This window comes from Seriola dumerili, unplaced genomic scaffold, assembly GCF_002260705.1.
Source record: "Seriola dumerili isolate Sdu_G_001 unplaced genomic scaffold, Sdu_1.0 BDQW01000478.1, whole genome shotgun sequence".
NCBI classification, from domain to species: domain Eukaryota; kingdom Metazoa; phylum Chordata; class Actinopteri; order Carangiformes; family Carangidae; genus Seriola; species Seriola dumerili.
In genome coordinates, this window is record NW_019174733.1 from 3,677,368 (window position 1) to 3,696,875 (window position 19,508).

General features: G+C 40.7%; 1 protein-coding gene across 1 annotated transcript in view; it reads left to right on the forward strand.

Annotated features, from left to right (window-relative positions):
- The window catches only part of LOC111235168 (disintegrin and metalloproteinase domain-containing protein 12-like), a 75,895-nt gene extending 57,704 nt beyond the window's left edge, over nucleotides 1-18,191 (forward strand). Inside the window, exons 13-23 of the mRNA XM_022763504.1 lie at nucleotides 437-526; nucleotides 1,414-1,609; nucleotides 1,725-1,833; nucleotides 2,307-2,505; nucleotides 4,476-4,553; nucleotides 6,439-6,547; nucleotides 6,960-7,098; nucleotides 8,149-8,257; nucleotides 9,833-10,084; nucleotides 15,250-15,425; nucleotides 16,243-18,191. Coding sequence (XP_022619225.1) covers nucleotides 437-526; nucleotides 1,414-1,609; nucleotides 1,725-1,833; nucleotides 2,307-2,505; nucleotides 4,476-4,553; nucleotides 6,439-6,547; nucleotides 6,960-7,098; nucleotides 8,149-8,257; nucleotides 9,833-10,084; nucleotides 15,250-15,425; nucleotides 16,243-16,294 — 1,509 coding nt within the window. The 3' untranslated portion in view covers nucleotides 16,295-18,191. The remainder of the gene's footprint in view (nucleotides 1-436; nucleotides 527-1,413; nucleotides 1,610-1,724; nucleotides 1,834-2,306; nucleotides 2,506-4,475; nucleotides 4,554-6,438; nucleotides 6,548-6,959; nucleotides 7,099-8,148; nucleotides 8,258-9,832; nucleotides 10,085-15,249; nucleotides 15,426-16,242) is intronic.
- The last annotated feature ends 1,317 nt before the right edge of the window (nucleotides 18,192-19,508 follow it).

A 19,508-nucleotide genomic window follows, 5' to 3' on the forward strand; every position in this document is an offset into this window, starting at 1 on the left:
AGTGGCTACAATCCTCTCCTCTTAAGGGCTTTCAGTACCCACTCCCGCTCCTGTCCGTGGCACCCTAATAGTCAACTCGGACACATCTTTCCCCATCAAATCTCAGTTGAAGCTCTTAAAACAGACCCTTCCAAATGCTACACCTGATTCCTATCGTTTTCTCCTCTGCCTCACAGCTCTCACTTTTTTGACCCCACTTGGGTCAGAGTACTAAACTCTACAGGTCTACAGAATTCCCCAAATCCAGATCACATGAGTTTCAGTTAATACAGTCTCCATCTAATGGTTTTCAGGTCAGGGTAAGTAAGATGGGACTCCCCGGACAGGAAGTGTGCTCCCCTGACCTGGAAGTCTTGATCTGACAAGAGCAAACTGACAGAGCGGTGATGAGGTCCACATGTTGTTAACTATTTTGTTTTCTCTCCCTCATCCTCAGGAATGCATGAACCCATGCTGCAACGCCACCACATGCACCCTCAAGGGAGATGCCGTGTGCGCCCATGGACAGTGCTGTGAAGACTGCAGGGTAAGACTTCTCATGCAATCTTGGGTCTGTCGCATGTATTATCCTTCCGCCTTGGATCTCCCAATCTTTCCCAATTTAAATGCACATATACCTTTCCAATAGCTTAAAGAAACTTTGGAAACTTTATTATGAAATTGTATTTTCAAAGCTTTACTCTGCAGAGATGGACGTTTTTCATTTCTAAACTCGAGTACAAAGCCTGAAACTTTCTGAAACTCTCTTAATTCTCTCTGGTAGATTATTAAGAGTCTCACAATAGTGTGTCTTCGTATATAATTTAATATCTCAGGTCAGTTCATTCCAACTTTGTATATGTTATCTCAATAGACAGGTTTCAATTGAAGGAAAGTTCTCAAGTTGGATTGCATAAAGTTTGCTTCTAGCTACTTACTAGTAGTTTTTGCTTTGACGTGGAAACCTTTTTCTTTCTCGGATGCGAGTCCTTTCTTCTAAAATTTGTTGAAGATGATTAAATGCATAAGTCTGCTCATTGTGTCCTTAAAAATATTTCTGCTCAGACCTCCGTTTCAATGCAAGACTTTGATTCCTTTTCTTTACACAAAAGAATCTTTGACCTTGTGGTACGAGACATCAGTACCGTGCAATTACTTACGGGGTCGGACACGTCTGTAACATTTACGGCACAATGCAAGTGTGGAAGGACAGCCTTCATATAAATTAAAGGCCAGACCACCAAAAGGTTAAGTACGCAGAAAAATACTGTGTTAAATGTGTGTTGTCTTCTTCGTTTTGCACAAAGAAACGAAAGAAAATAACCTCAATATACTGTACGTGAGCTTCTGATGTCAGATCAGTCTATAAATCTTCTCAAGCCTCTTCACATTTTAACAGTTTGCTTAACTGTACTGTACTATATGTGTTTACAGCTCAAGCCGGCTGGCACCCTGTGTCGAGAGACCAGTAACTCCTGTGACCTGCCAGAGTTTTGTACTGGTGCCAACCCTCACTGCCCAGCCAACGTTTATCTGCATGATGGGCACGCCTGCCACAATGTTGAAGGCTACTGCTACAACGGCATCTGCCAGACTCATGAGCAACAATGCATCACCCTGTGGGGACCTGGTAAATCAACATCCTCTAATAAGTTGTGTAAATAATCCTCTCTTTCAGTTGATATATCTCTCACTTCATATTGATGATTGGATTTTGTATTTTCCTTGGTTGTGTTTGCATGCAGGAGCCAAGCCCGCCCCTGGGATCTGCTTTGAGCGAGTCAACTCTGCAGGGGATCCTTACGGGAACTGTGGGAAGGACTCCAAAGGCTCCTTTGCCAAATGTGATGCGAGGTAAGACTCCGCAGCTGCACTGGCGCAGCAGAGGTACAGAGAAACGTCTGTGCAAAACACAACTGATTAGCTTAAGTGGTGTCATTAGCAATCATCATTCTGTTGTAGAATCTGACATGTGGTCTTCAAACAAAAGTTTACACGGGTGAAAAATGTAATTTAAGTATGATAGTAGCTAATTACGGTCTGAGAAAGTATTCATGAATCATTTCGTGCTATTCTTGTCAGCTAATTGTTCTAAAGATCTCCCTTTGGGTGAATTCTGTAATCAAGCCCTTTGTTAATTGATGTAATTGCTTTAATGACCGGAGGACTGCAGTGCTGCAGCTCTCTGCAGCGGTCTTTCATCTTTCTCTACAGTTACTTATCTTTGTCTGTCATTGACAGGCCTTTATGTTTGAGGCTTTTTTAATTATCTTTTTCAATCTCACTGTGTGCACATATGGGTGTTTCCGTGTGTGTGTTGCATGCAGGGATGCAAAGTGTGGTAAAATTCAGTGCCAGGGAGGAGCCAACCGGCCAGTGATCGGAACAAATGCTGTTTCCATCGAAACTAACATCCCGCTACAAGAAGGAGGGCGTATTCTCTGTCGAGGAACACACGTTTACCTTGGTGACGACATGCCCGACCCTGGACTGGTTCTGGCTGGTACAAAGTGTGGAGACGGCATGGTGAGGGATCTGTATATCATTTAATAGCAAAGAGACGGATCATGGGGTTATATTTAATTCTATCTTGAGTAGGATAGACAATGCTCATGACTCAATATCACGATTCAACATACACCATTTAATCACATTATATGCACCAGAAATGTATGAGCCTCTGTCATCCTGAGGTTTCCTTTGCTATTTTCTGATTGTTCAATGTTAATGTTATTTCTATAGATTTTCAAGTAGCTCTTAGTTTGTTGTTTATTTCCTTGCAGCTATATTATTTGTTCTCTGGAGACCCCAAAACACTGACAACTACATGTGCCTAGAGTAGTGCTCCTCTGGGTGCTGGCAGATAGAACTGCAGCACGGAGCCAAGGCAGACACAGAGGGGCAGCCCTTCCTAAAGAAAAGCACTAATGAAATTAACTCCTGAGTGAATCCAGTGATCCAGATGTGCACTACACATCACGCTCAGGGCTGGAAAGACCCTTATGGCAACCAGTCATTTTATTTGGTGTCCCTCTCAACTTTTCTCCTCTTATGTGCCTACCTCAAAACCTCTCACACAGCAACAGTGACATCAGGGTCTCTTCCTGCCAAAAGCAAGAGGCTTCTCGTTTTTGGTTTCTGGAGCACTTCCCTCCTTAACTGTCTCTCCGGGTGAGGTTACAAGGCCTGTACTCAGTCTTACATTAATGGCAAACTGGTTGTGAGAGCAGATGACATGGGGCACATATGGGCAGTTCGACTAACCACCTCTGCTGCTTTATATCAGTAAGTAGGTAAATATTTTCAAAACAACTCTATAGCACCTGGACACATTTGGATGTTAGCTTCCCTGCCCAGAACATCACTAATGCAGAAGTTGCTGTTCGCTCTGGCCTCTATGCTCTCCTTATGAAAACATATGAGATGATGATGTTGTTGAGTTAAACCTGTGTCTGAGGATTCCCTCAAATTCTAGTCCTTTTGGTTCTCCATGATAGAAATAAATAATTTAACAATAAATTGAACATATTAGGAACAGAAACGGTGGCGTTTCACAGTCCCTACAAGTCCCCACAAGCTCTTTCAGTCCCCTCACAGGACTTGCCCTCAGTACTTAAAAGGCCTTTGAGCTTTGTGTGCAAAATGGCTGTCTGCCATGTCAGCTTGTCTCCTGGCTACAGTCTCCCAAATTATGAGTTAGAGCCACACATTATCTGGAAATGTTGATGGCCTGAAGGTGGGTCTTTGTCATGGGCTTTTGTTATTCTCAAAAAGGTTTTTCTGTTTTCCATGCCAATCGGGGCATTAAGTTGGCAGCCCACACAATAGTGGCAGTTTGAGGAAGATGAGAGCTCCAAACTGCTTTGCCTAATGCAGGCCTTATTTTCTACATGAAAGCAACAGCTGGCTTTTTCCAGTCTGATGTTTGTCTTTGTTCTAGAGGACACGCAGTGTATTGTGCCTTTTGCATCTTCACCTCCTGAACTGCATTAAGGGTTGTGAAATGTGAGGTGCAGCCACCTGAGTGGCTTATGTAGTAGTTACAGACTAGTTTTAAATTAAATTAAAATTTAATTCCTCCCTTTCCTCCCTCTCTCACTCATTTCTCTCCACTCAACCAAATTGACGGCCGCCAACCCTAAATCATGGAAGTTGGAAGTTTCTTCCTGGTAAAAGGGAGTTTTTCCTCTCCACTGTTGCCAAGTGCTTGCTCATTGTGGGAACTGTTGGGTTTCTATCTATAATATTGTAAGGAAGGCCTTGAACTTACCCTGTGAAGTGCCTTGTGATACAAATAAAATTTAATTGAAAATTGAAAGTTTTAGATGGGGAAATTGCAACTGTACTCTTTAATTTGAGGAGAGAACATGCAGCAGGCATCAATCATGCACATGCTACTTTATGGTACAGGCCATAAACGTGTGCACATTTATTCTTGTTTACTCTTCATTTTTGTGTCTATCTTTAGTTCATCAACGATGCTCTTCCTCTCATAGGTGTGCCTGAACCGGCAGTGCCAGAATGTCACTGTCTTTGGTGTGCATGAGTGCTCTGGGAAATGCAATGGACGTGGGGTGAGTGCAAAGTACATATTAGCTCAATATTTAGTGTTAGATTATGCACCAAAGCCAGTGTTACAAGCCTGTGAGGATTCTGTATTTATCTATTTACTTTTTTACCAGCTGAGAAAAAAAATTAAGACTGTCTGTCTGTCCTATAATTGAACACAACAGCAGAGCAACCGCATATTTACAGTACAGCCTGTGAGTTATGGCAGCTGCTCTTATGCCGTGCGATCAATCTTCGTTGTCCAACTGAGGTTAAATCAATCCCATTTAACAGCATCATTTAGGGTCTACTTTGTTGTCCATCATCTTTTGACTGTACAGAGAGAGGAGATACGGTGCAGCAGTGCAGGGGGGGAGCCCACAGCCGTAGTTCTATTGCAGTTTAAAAGTAACACTTCCTGCCAAGAAATGTTCACCTTTCTCTCTTATCAATAATTCAGGCGGTGCTTTTATGTTTTATTTACTTTGTTGTTTAGTTCTGTGAATCAAACACTCACCAGGGGCTACATTAGTTTGCAGTAACCTCTGATCTTCACTGTCAATTATAGCTATTCATGGTGTAGAGATGATATACGATGAGAAATCAAAGCTGAACATCCAGAACTGTATATTCCTCAAACTTGCTCTTATTAACCTGCGACTGACCAAACACCCCTGAACCAAATTAGCCCTACAATAAAAAATAAATAAATAAAGACAACTGACTAAAAAATTTGTAGCTGCCAGTAGATAAAAATAATCATATAAAAAAAAAAAGAAATTGTATGCCACTAAGAGGGTGAACCTGAGCTGCATCTTCTCTTCTGCACAAATATCTGCCAAATCAATTTGTCTGACATTTTCTCAAACACCTCGCACAGTACAAGACCTGACTGGAAAAGAGGAATTTACTAAATGTACTGCAGGAGTTTAAAGAACATTGTTTGCCTGCAACGTAACTCACCTTATCTTTCACTTTATCAGATACATTGGCATCTACATTTGGTGTTTAAAAAGCAGACGTTTACAGCTGTAGCTTTTCTGATACATCAAATGTATCGGTATGAGAAGCTGAAGCTAGTGTGTGCACCCAATATAACATTCAGTGGCTGATATACGAGATGCCCTCACATATACTAAATCTTTTTTTTTTTCTGTTTTTTTCTCTTTGTTAGTAGCCCATATTTTAAAGAAATATTTTCCACCTTACGCGTCACATTTCACATTTTGTGTATCTTATTCAAATTCTACTGAAGAGATGAGAAAGATAATGTTTCCCGTTCCCTCTGATGAAATTAACAGGCTTTGTTTGCGCCAGTGTTTGTCCATTTTGTGTTATAGAAACAAAAATTTTCCCGTCATGCACATAAAACTCCCCCAAATCATACCTCCCTCTGAGCCCCCAAGTGCCTCTTAACCCAGTCAAGAAGTGTCCATGGCCTGGAGGCAGGGAAGGCACTTGACTGTACGTCTGTACTAAATGTAAATCCCCCACAGCTGCACAACTGCCCTCCCTCCTCCTTCCAACTGACAGCTGGACTGCGTTACATTCGCCAGGGAATCCTCCTGGATCAAACTCCTGCGCTGGAAACCTGAGGCTTTTACAGGATGGACTCTCTCCCATGCACATGTTTTATCTATTATGACACACACTTGCACTTGTGTGCGCACACACACACGCAGCCGGTGTCCTTTTATATTGAAAGTCACTTAGACTAACTAAATAAGAGTAGTTTATTTATAAAATATAAACCATTTCAGTTTCGGGAATGAGCCTTTGTAGAGGACAGTGCATCATTTATATGTGGAGTTTAGCTGAAAGGAATACAAATGCCTTTTGATACCATTTGATGCTTAGCAAGAGAAATACCAGTGTAGCATGTAATAAACTGTAAAATGTACCTGTTTGCAGGTGTGCAACAACAAGAAGAACTGCCACTGTGAAGCGCACTGGGCTCCTCCATTCTGTGAGAAAGGCGGCTTCGGTGGCAGCATCGACAGCGGGCCGATGAGACTTGCAGGTATTGAGGGCGATTTCATTTCTATCCTCAGTCAACCAGTCAGAGAGACAACAGCTCTATCTCAGAAATAAGCAGTAACGCAAAGCTGCACCACTTGCACCTTGTACATCACTTTATTGTGCAGTCAGGAGTGGATTGATGTGTTGTTGGGACTGGAGAATAACTTACCTAGAACATCACAACTCCTCTTCCGCCCAGAAACACATTACACTACAGATTGTGTGAGAGAAAATGGATTTCAAAGTGAGTACTTAAAGTGAGGAACAGAAATGAGCAGGGAAATGTTACTCTCAAACTGTGCCGCTGACCGTGGCCCAGCTGTAACAGTCTTTGCATCATGTCCTGTCATCGTTCTGTGCTGTAGATGTGCGTGTGTGTGTATTAATGTGCGTGTTGTCATATATGGCATCAGCCGACAGCGTGGTCATTACTGTGGCAATCCTGGTTACCTTGGTCAGCCTTCTGGTAGCCACCGTGATCATCTTTGTGAAGAGGAAGACCCTGCTGCGACTCCTCTTCACCAATAAGAAAAGCACCTTGGAGAAACTCAGGTGACGCATCGTTCCACGAAACAAAACAGAGAACCATTGAGCTTTGCATGTTGTGAGGCTGCTTAGACTTTAGCAAAAAGAAAAAAAACCTTGAGAAATTTCAATTTTTGGTTTAACATTACAAGTAAAGTTCTTGTTCCTGCTGAAATTGTTGCGTCATTTTAAAGCTGTAACTTTTTAATGTGAAGTAACACCTTACAGTTTCACTCCAGTGTATTGTTTTTACACAAGTACAAGTACAAGTACAAGTCGGCTTAGAAATACTTTTTATCAGTTTCTAGCTTGGGTGCACCAGGGTAGCTGTACATAACTTTAGGCAAGTAAAGTAAAAGCTTTTTTGTGTAGTAAACAGATTTGTTTTGCCCTGTAAACTAATTTATGATTTCTATGCCAAACAAAATGTGTGTCTTATCTCAAAAGTGCAATTTATGTAAATGGCAGCATCACCACAGCACCAAAATTTTAAAAGCTGGTAACACTTTATTTTACATGTCCATAATTTCTCTGATAATCTCCTAATAATTTCCAGGAAGTTTCCTGGAGAGAACTGTGTAATGTGGCAGTAATGCTGGGGAAAATGGAGATTGTGTTCAACTGGTAAACTTCCAGTTAATTAAATTTGAATGAACTGCGAGTGTAACCAGTGAGAGCTCTTGTGTCTATGAGTAACATTTGCAAACGGGGAGAACGGCCTGTTTTTTGGATTATGATCAGTTTAGAAGACAAGACTCAAAACCTCATCTGATGTGTTTCATCAGGAATATGTTGTTATGGTTTGATCACAGGCAGTGACCTGTGGCATCACATTTTAACTGAAATGTAGCTGAACTCTGAGTGCTGCACAGAAATATGTGACTTCACCTTTTTCCAAGGGAGATGATGTCAAACCAGTGAAAGAAACAAAGACACAAACGCACAACATCCGTCATGTGAAACAACCAAAATTTTTGGCAGAAAATGTTGTGTTCATGTCGGACCACATCATTCATAATAAGCTGATTGAGGAAATAGTTTTTCGGGGCCTTTAAATTCTTTTATTGTGTCCTTCAGATCTGTGCAGGCCAGCAGGCCGACCAGCCCCATCAGGACTCAGTCCATGTACAGGCCAACGCCTCAACGCAAACCTCCACCCAAACCCTCTGGAGCCAGTATTTATAAGGTGAGTCACTCTCTACAATCTGTCTCTTACTGTTTATACGTGTACATGTACATTCATATACACCCGTATATTTACTGTGTGTGTGTGTGTGTGTGTGTGTGCGCTCTTTCCTGTCACAGGCCATTTGATTTGATTTCTTTTATAATAATACTTTAGCTCGACTTGTCACGCTCCCAGGCTTGTTGACTAAGCCAGATGACGGTAAGCCGGGTGATTGATTCAGCATCACTATATCTCTATCGAAGAAATATTAATTACGCCGCTATTGTTGACAGGAGGTAGAGAAACTTTAATTGAGAGATTGCTCTTTTAAATGAGACTCAGGATGTTGTTTTTTGAGCCTCTTTAATATTTATGATAAAATGATTTTTTTCATGAGGAGGGAGCAGAGTTGATTGATTCAGGCAGAGGAAGAAAATTGGTTTTGATTTGTTTGCTGGAAATGATAAGCACAAAGGGAGATTACCTGTCATTTGCATGTGTATGACAAACTGAAGACACATGCATATATGCATGAGTGTGTGTGTGTGGATCTACCTTTTGTTTGCACTGGCCTGTATCTGCAGCAGCTGTGTATAAAAGTTATGTCTAACATCATAATTGAGTGTCGAAGTCTATCTTATCTTTTATTTTTAGTAGCGTACTGTCCATGAGGAGGACCACTTCAGCCATTCCCTGGTGTCCACATGTCAGTCAGCATCACAGCAGCTTTCACTGAATACATCTACATTGTGTGTGTGTGTGCGTGTGCGTGTGTGCATGTCTTGTCCAGCAGCCAAATCCTTTCTGGCCATTTTAGGTGTTATTGGTTTGTTCTGGAGTGGAGGGGAACAGCTGGTCAGGCCATGTGGTCAGACTCTGGCTTTTACATTTGCAGCACATCATATTAATAATAATGTTGTTTTCAGTTTTATGACTGACTCTGACATCAGCTGTTTCACACTAAGGAGGGGTTTATGACTGAAGTGGAATTTTACGTTCTATGCCTGCAGTACACCTCAGTGTCTCAGGTTAAAGCTTTTCAGTAATCGTTACACAAGACTAGGGCTGCAACTAATTACTATTTTTATGATCATTTAATGTGTTTATCATTTTATAAATCTATCTTACCATTTAGTCTAGAAGATGTCAGAAAATAGTGAAAAATGCCTGTCGTAATTTCCCAAAACCTTCACAGCCTTCAAAAATATGACAAATAATCAAATGATTATTGACAAAAGTGGTTTTCCATTAATTTTCTGTTGATGAATAATAAATATTAGGGGTACACGATTAACTTGGAGAGTGAGACTGGAAGAGAAGAGAAACAAAGACATTTTGAAATGTCACAGAAAAAGCTCTGGGATAAATAATAAGACTAAAGATGCCTGAACTCATTTAGCTGCTGCAGTTTACTGCTTCAGTTTACTGTCTGTTTATTGTCTAACGGGGACACTTGAATAGAACACAGCCATCATTAATGTCTTCCCTGTTATGACAAGTCAAACCGTCTGCTATGAAAAACACCCACATGACTGCCATAACGGATAACTGATGGAATCACTGAGGATAACTTCCTCTCATCCTCTTTTCCAGCCTTCTCTCCTGAGTGCGGAGCCTCTTCTGCCTCCGCACAACTTCCACTCTCACAGCCTGCGCAGACTGCCCCTCTACCAGCCCCTGCACATCAGCCAGCCCATGCCGGTGTCTCTGAGTGTGGGCCAGCCTTCCCTGCCTCCTCTCCCAGCCCACCACAGGGTCCTGCCTGCCCACACGTCCCTCTCACCACCTCGAGTGCCACCTTTTCTCAGTCTGCCTCGCCAGCAGTCATCATACAGAGTAGACCAGGTTTGTTTGCAAAAATGTTGATGAATGTTTTTTTTTTGTTTTTTTTTCCCAACAGTTATATGACTTTGATCTCCACTGTGTGTTGACTCTATAATTCAGAAATTCTACATAGTTTGTACCTTTACCTCGGTCATAAATTGTATTTTAATAGTTTAAAATAGGAATTTATTTTTCTAGACCACAGCTTTAATGGACCATATATCTGGCATAGCCCATTAATATTTTAACGTACATTACTCCTGACCATTTTCTAAACCATACCGTAGGTTTCTGCTTTGATTTTCTGCAGTATATCAATTTCATTTCATTTTTAATAGAGGATGAAAACAAACCTGCTGAGACTTGAAACTTTCTTGAAATAGGTCACAGTGAACATTTCGTTTGCATTTTTTTCTTTTACACTCTCATTGGATCCTAATGAATCCTTTGTGGTGCATTTAAGGACACTCTGACATCAGACATTTGAGTCAGCTGCTAAAGAAGCATTGCAATCATGGGCTATGTTGTTGCCAAAACAGTTTCACTGTTCTGGAACTTTCAGTCGTATCACATAATCCTCTTCAGCAGATGATGATTTCCCAGTGATTAATGAATTGTAGATGTTCAAATTTCCATTTTTCTGAGTCCTTGAAATAATTCTCCTCCATTTTGGCTTAAAGCGTAAGACTTAATGTTCATTTATGATCTTGGAAATGAGTTGTAATTTTGTCGACTACAAGGTCAAGGTGGTTTGTTGCTGGAAAACCAGACTTATGAGATAAACAACAAACAAATATGGGTGTTGAAAAATAATCAAGTGGATCTACTCATTTCTGAGATGTCACAGTTTCCTTGGACACAGATGAAGAGCTTTAAAATGAGTCCATGCTCACGCTGCATTACCACGTGACAATAATGTAACATTAACAATAAATAAAGCGGAAGAAGTGCTGACTCTAATGGATTACCTATGTCAAACTAATTTTATGTCTATGATTTTCATAGCCATACTGAAATTAACAGAAACCAGTGAGATGGAATGTAAGGAAGGAAATAAATCTGAAAACCCAGCTACTCTTTAAAAAATTTTCTGCAGTAATGTAGAATATATGCAAATTGTAGTTAATGGTCTAAAACTTGCACAGCCACCTGTATGGTCATTTTTAAAGGTTGTAGCAAAGTGCTGGATACCACAACTCGCTACACTTCTGCACTGCGGGCGGCTCACTTGCTCGTATCGACGGCAAAATTCAATCCGTCTCCCTCCCTCCCTGTGACCCAGCTCCTGAGTAAGGCGCTGCTTTCTGCTGAGCCAGCAGTATTGGATGCAGTGGTGATAGTAAATCCATCTGTCTGCTCTGGTGGTGGATCCAAATCCTGATCCGTTCGTGTACCAGCACAGCGAGGAGAGTTGTGCTGGATGTCGGCTCTCTGTGAGCTGCAGCGGGGGTGCATGGGAAATTGGTAGATTCGTGCTGCTTTAAAAAAGAAAAGAAAAGAGAAAAAAAAGAAAGAAAAGAAAGACATCAGCTTTGTCATATGACACTTTGTCTCTGTTGGATAAAGAGCAAAACATAATCCCAGATCATGAAGGACTCAGAGGGGAGCATGTCGTTTTAATACCTCAGGCCTTAATCATTTAGATGAGCAGCAGTGGTGGAAAGTGACTAAGTACAGGTCTACCAAGTGAGTTGCTTGAGTATAGCCATTTTGTGCTACTTTATACTTACTTCCTCCGCTGCATTTTGGAAGCAAGTATAGTGAGCTACTTTTCACTCCACTATGTGAATTTAACAGTTACAGTTACTAGTTAATTTTCAGATAAATATTTTACATTAAAAAATATGAGCTAATAAAATACAATACATTATTAAAGATTAAACCAGTGTTTCCCAAAAGGTTGGGCTGGTCGGCCCCTACATGAAAGTAAGTTTCAGGTAGTTGGGCCCTCTTGTCACATTTCAGATGTCTGTGAGACATCATTTATCATTTAACTAAGTGATGTGAAGGTGAGTAAGGTAAAATTATTAAATACTTTACAGAAAGCAAAGATCAGAAGAAGATGTACTGCAGTTTGTTGTAACATAACTAACAGATTTATCTGGTGACCCACTGAAAGGGCCGGACCCCAAGGTTGAGAGGTGCTGGACTACACGCTACCTAACTGTATATGAAGTAGTTAAAACTAGTGTGCATTAACTATCTTTATGTAGTGTTTTTACTTCAGCAGGATTTTAACTGCAGGACTTAAACTTGTAATAGAGTATTTGTACATCGCCGTGTTGGTACTTTTACTTAAGTAAATGATCTGAATATGTGCTCAGCAGAAACAACTGGCATCATACCCAGGTTTGGATGGTTTTGTGGTGTCCAGCATATCACCCTTGATTGTTGTGGACGTGTGCCAACTAAAGATGCACTTTAGCTGAAAGGCCGCTGTTTGCTTTATAAATAGGCTGCTCACTGGCCTGCCAAAACAATGAAACCCTGCTACCTGCTAATATCTACTAGCTCATTTTGCTGTAATGAAACAGATGGAGCGAGAAGAGACACCGCATGTAGGTCAGAAACAGAAGAGGGGATTCTGTTGAGATTTAATGACAGTCCAGCAAGGACGTAGAGGACATCAATCCTTAAAGAGAAAGTGTATTACAAGCTTATTGTAATACTTGACACAACCTCCCCTGCTGTCTGTGCCAATATGTCTTATTTTAAGACTTCTTCCACAGGCTGTCTTCTGCCTGCATGCCGACAGCACCCCATTAATGTGGAGGGGTTTCCAGGAGAATAAAGCCTATCCTGCATTTATTACAATAAGATGGTGTATGAAAAGAAACCAGTGTAGGAGCTGAGAATTTTCACAAACAGACCCGCTCTGTTAATATCTTGTTCGGGTGAAGGAAAAATACATATCAGATATCTTTAGAGTCAAATAAATGTGAGGCAAATAAGCTCTAACCTGGTTCAGGTGCGCTGCAAAAGTAGACTGCGGCATCGTACCGCTGAGGAGTGAAAGTCATGCCTTTCCAAAATGTCATCTTTTCAGGAACTCAGAAAAATAGCTTTGTTTTTTGGCCAGACGACTGCGCATTTTTCAGTTCCTCCGGAGGGTTTTGAAAGGTGCTTGTAAGCCCAAGGCTCATAGATCTTTCTCAAGCCAGAGGACAGTGCAATCCTTCATTTTGAATTAAGACATGTGAACACCACCAAGACTCCAGTTACAGTGTGAGGTTTTCTGCCAAGAGCGGCATTAGAATGCACATGGGTCCTGGATTATTCTTGCATTTGAGTGGATGCATCTGTCTATTTACATCTTTGTTTTCTCCTCTCCTCTCTTTGGAGAAAAAAAAAAAAAAACAGCTTGATTTTGTGTGTTTTTCTGGAGAAGGAGTTGCTCTTCACTGAAACTGAACGGTCCACAGGACTGGTTTGTCAGGAGTGAATGTATACTTGAAGATCACAGTGTGTGGTGCACTGTGTGTGGAAGTCTCTGTTAGTTTCAATTAATATTCACACAGATCCCTCTAATGGGATCTTACTGTGTACGTTTTATCACCCCCAAATTCTCAACAAGTAAAAGCAGTATCCACATGGGACTGTGAAGCAGATTCTAACTGAAACAAACCTGCTGTGCCTTTAACGGAGCTCCGTCTGATGAAAGCATCATAACATTTCAACCTCTGTGGGGTATCTTGTGTTTTTAACTGCGTCTGAAAAGCTTTGGGCAAATGTTGTGTTTGTAAAAACAACTTTTTCTGTATAAAGAAAAAAATGTTATGACATGAATGAATTGTTGCTATTGTTTTTTGAAGAACTTACTGATTACCAGTCGGCATATAATATACTATGGTGTGACTTGTGGTACTTCAGATATGGTTGAAATATGTTATGTACAAAGTTATTGCTTAATTTGTAACAGGCAACTAATTTGATGATCAATTGAACATTTAAAGTGCATGTTCACATGGTTGTGTGTCTGACAAAACAAGAAATACAAAAATAAACAGCAGATTAATAGATAATGCAACAGCACATTAACTAACTACATGACCAAAAGTATGTGGACATAAAGTAGGTGGAGGTCCAAGTGCAGGTTTTGGTCTGGGCCCTGTGCTGGCAAGTCAAGTTCTCCAACATCCAACAGTGACAACCATTTCCTTATAGGCCTTGTGTTGTGCACAGGGGATGTTGTCAGGCTGAAACTGTTGCCACACAGTTGGAAGTACACTATTATCTAAACTATATCATTGTAGCTGTGACATGAAGATTTTCTTTAATTGAAACCAATCGGCCCACATCATGAAAGACAGCTCCAGACCATAAACGTGTGCGTTCAGGGATATGTCTACATACTTTTGGCAATATAGTGAAGACGTGAAAAGCACAATCCCGATAGCAGCCAATCTTTCTACAGGTTATTTGGTTCCTCAGGCATTTCTGTTAAAAAATGACCTTCGTGCAAACGTGGCTGTGATCGAGTCCTCGGAGTCACGCAGCAATGAACACTCACAGGTTTATAACTCTGTATGTTGATGTGACAAACTTGGTCGCATCTTGACTACATTCATGAATGTTTTAAACCTTCCAGCTCTATAAGTCTTATCCATGCATGATGTGGAAAACTTTTTTTTTTTTTTCTGTGTATGCATATTACTTTCAGTTTGTCCATGTATTACTCTGTGTGGTGTGGTGTGGTGTGGTGTGTGGGTGTGTGTGTTTGTGGGGGGGGGGTGTGGGGGAGGTTTTGTGTGTGCGTGCGTGACGGTAGCCAGATTCCTGGTAGCAGATGTTTATCACTGCCTCGCCTCCTCGCTGTAGATTAGTAACACATGATGGCACCTCATTCAGATAACCTTCTGCACTCGCACAGCACTGCCACAGACATGGTGGTGACGCGGAGGAGGCGGTTTGAGATCCCTCTCATGTTAGTGGTAGGAATTCAGAGAAGATGCTGATAACACAGTGCCCTCTAGTGAAACGTGTCGGCTTCTGTCTACACATAGCTTCGATACAGCTAATTCATATTTAAAGGGAGATAGAAGGTGACGTGCTATCTTATTCGGGTTTCCATACATGTGTCTAAAGATAAGATTAATGTTCTTTGTGGTGTTTTTTTTTTTAAATAAATGTCACCCAGCAAATTGTATTGATCTGATGCACTGAATGTGACTTTTCTTTTTCTTCAGGACTTTGAGAAGCCCAGTCCACCCCAGAAACCCCTTCCTGCAGACCCACTAGGGAGGAGCTCTCGGCTGGGTCACAGTGCCACAGCAGCGGGGGTCCACATCCCCGGCGCTGGACCCCTCCCCATACCTATCCCCACTGTGCCCAGGCCTCCACCCACCATCCCTCTACCCAGCAGGTCAGTGCAACGTGACGGGAATCACATGTCTCAGACGGGAAATATGCAACATTGCTGGTTTCATCTGCCTGTTAAAGTGGCGGCTTGTTGTCGTTCATTGTTGCAGCTTTATTCAGACTTACAGAACCAAGCAAAATGTTGCATGATGTTTGGCATCAGAGGATGCTGCCGGAAAGTAATGATATTGAGGAAGAAAAGAAGTGTCCTCTGTTCTTATTTTTCCAACGATTAATTATTCATTAATGACCATCGTGAGCATGAGGGACACTCTCTAATAGATTTTCTCAACAGTTTCATCACTTTTTGAGACTCTCGTGACTCGTTAAACTCCCATTTACTCACACGCTGTGTGCAGAGTGTTTGGTGGATGTTCATAGTTTCATCCATCCACCCAGGACTGCTGGTCTGATTATTATTGTGGTAGTACGAGGGTTTTTCAGCCTCTTGTGCCCAACCACACTAAGAGGCAAAAAACCTTGTTGGCTCATTCACAGTGATTCCTGGTTTATGAAACCACAGTTATTTTGGTTGTGCATAAGATGGTGATGGTGAAGTCATAGTTTTATTACACTGTTCCATTTAATATCTCTCTATATTTAACCTTGTTCTGCTGAAGCCTTTGCATGAATCCAACGGAAATCAATTCAGGTTTGTGCCGTGCTGGAAGTGTAACAAAAATATGACCAACATGTTTAATCAGATTGTGTCTGCAAGGGGAGATTTTACATCAGGACACACTATTAAGCATGTGCTATGTCATTGATTGGGAACATTTTATCTTTACTGTCATGTGTTTACACTTCTGCTTCCATTTCAGACCTGTGCCGGTGTTGCCCTACAGACCACCAAAGACTCATAAGGACTGCTGAGCTCTTGACGTCATGGACGAGTAGATCTCCCATCAACAGATAGAGACTTTCTTGATTTGCACTAATTACTGAGACTTCTGTAAGACCCTGCGGACAGTTGGAAGCGTCACAGAGTGTCTAGTGAAAAGGGGGCTAACATCACACCTCGGTGTTAACGCCTCTAAAAGGTGCTTTGTTGTCCTCGCTCAGGTACCAATGAACTATTTATCTATTTAATTATTTAACTTCAATATCACCAGTTTGTGCACAGAGCACTCTGATGAAGAGTGATTTTCCCCATGGAAAAGTTTAGGAAAAGAAAGAAACATGGTGTCATTTAGGATATTTCTTTTGCATTCTTTGGTGATTTTTATACTTTTTTCTCAAATGAAATGCTGAAATATATGATGTTTTTTATAATCAGTCAAGTTGCTTGAATAATAGAAGTGCAAAAAGGTTTGTTTTTGGACTTAAGTGAGGATAAAGGGAAATGGAGCACAACTCAGCAAGTTGTCAGTGTAGCTTGTGGCCCATAGAGCAGTGTTATTTATTCAGTTTTTCATATTGTTATGATGTATTCAATACCAAATACATCTTTTATATCCATGCCGCCATGGTGCTAAAAAAAAAAGATATTAATCAAATCCTTTGTTTCCTTAAATGTAATGGAAAAATGCAGCAGTTCCAGCAGTTTTTCTAGGTGCATCATCTAAAAACTAGTCGAACTCATATTAAAGCCTCTACATTTTTATTGAGGGATCAGCTCATTTTGAAGTCTCACAGTCAGTCTCCCTCATTTCCTTATAAGTTCACTCTCACAGTGAAGTACAAACAGGAAAAGCTCTTTTCACACATTTCACACAGGCTCTGACACACTGCTCACGGCATGTGTTGGACGCTCAGCGTGTTCTCCTGATACTGGCAGACGCTGCAGAGCCTCAACAGATTCGACAGGCTGATTGTGTTCCAGAGAATTACACCAACACCAAATAATTCAACATTAACTACGGTGTTTGTATGTTTAACATTTACGCTCACTTTGTCCTTGAGTGTGCGAGCCAAGTCAGATGACTTCAGCGCTGTGAGCTTCCCAAGCTCCTCCTCCACCGTATCAACATGATTTTTTTACCATATCTGTCCTGTCTTTTTTTTTTTTTCTTCTTTGCCTTTATCCCATTACATTTTGATTTTATATGGCTGAATTATTCTTGAACTCTGATTATTCATGCATCGTTCATTCGATTCAGAGCATGCCGTTGCACTTTGAGTTTGGCACTTTCCTTGATGTTATTTGTCGTTGACTTGCTGGTATAAGAGGAAGGATTCAGCTGTTAAAATCTTCACAGTGCAGTTCTTTTCCCTGTGTCAGTGTTCACTTTGGATAATGCATTTTGTATTTGCAGTGTATCCGCTCGCAGTGCTCGTCCTCTCACCACTGCTGAATGATTGAAGTCAGTGAAGCCCTGCATACCTTTGTTGCATTCGTGTACAGAAGTGTGCAAGTAATGCTTTTTTCTTTGTTTCTGGAGATGTTCACACATGTTCAACAGTCAGGGCAACTGCCCTCTGTTGGGAAATATCTGTTAGTGCTGTGTTAAATTAGTCGTTAAATGTTTATGCCATTTGTAAATCCTAAATGTACTGTGTTTATTTGCATAACTGTAACATGTTTAAAAGCCATTGTAAAGTGTAAATATTGTACGTCAGTAATCATTTCTCTTCTTTTTATGTTGTTTTTTTACAAGCACAGTAATATAAGAACTGCTCTGAGGCCGTTCCCCACTTACACTAGGTGGTGATTTTGAACATTTTAACCTATAACTTGTAGGCCAGAGACAAATGTTTCAGGATAACATTTAAACTGAGAGGTTTGGTTGATGAAATCAGAGCCAAATAAAACTGCCTTTATGACTGTTTACGACACGTTTTGATTTCATTCTCACTTTGCTGAGCTTTAGAGAAACCTTTTTAAAACTAGGCCTGTTAGATAAGGACTCATGAGGATAAAAGTTTTCATTTGATGAACATGAATCATTTAAGGATGCCATGATAACTTATTTTATTGTCGCTGTTAAAGCTCAGTCTCAGTCAGCCCACCTCATAACAAAGCCACTAAGAAGTCACCATGACAAACAAGGAGTCTGATCGTTTGGAAAGGTATGAATATGTATCACACTCCTGTGACGAGCAACAACACAACACTCATGAAGACAAATGAGAAAACAACAATAAAACTTAAGTTGTTTTGCTCATCCTTTCTTCTAATAAGCAGCAGTCCATAAACAGTGATTCTTAGTGTCAAGAAAAGCACTTCAGTGACTTCCTGTATGAAAGAGTCCCACTAGTCTGTTACCTCACTCATTACATGCAGGTCTCCTTTTGCCTGAGCAGCCTGTCTTTGTTGTTCAACACTGCCACCTGTCAAGCAACAGTGGTCATTACAAAAACTGAAGCACATCCCTCCCTCCGGTTTTGATCTTGCTATGTTTCCTTCATGTGCCTCTCAAGCCAGAGTCCTGATTAAGGATCAGCTCCCCCAAATTAGATCATTACTGGAAAGGAATGTGAAAACAGGAAAAACCTCTGACCTGTAAGCTGAGTGAACTGAAGAAGATCAGTGTCTATAATCCAATAAACACTGCTACTCACACACACAGCCGTAAAGAAAACGCATCTCAGCATATGAATTATGTTTAGGCAAAAAGAAAAATGTCCATGTATTTATTTATTTTAAGTTGCCCCCAGGATGTAAAGTGGTGGAGCAGTAGTAACAGTGGTAATATCACACTATGTATCAATATAGATCAATGTCTAATCAGCATTTTACCACTGTAGTTTGTTGAGATGGAACTAAATTTCCAAATCATTATTTTCATTATGGATTCATCTGCTATTTTCTTTATTAATCAATTAATTGGTTGGAAAAATATAGAAAACTGAGAAATGCCCTCACAATTATCCAGAGTGACACCTTCACAATGTGTATTCCCAAACCTAAAGATTATTTTAAAATGAATTACAACCTGGGAGCTTGAAATGTTGAAATGCTTATTTGCAGGAAAAATCTAAATAGTTGCCACTTAATTCTCTGATAATTTGCTGTTGGGTAGTTTATTTCATAAAAAAAAAAAATCATGTTTTATAAGCACTACAACTCCACTACAATGCAGAGGGAGATAATGTTCTTTTTCCTCCACTACAATTATCTGACAGCTTTTATGAAGTATGACTGTAA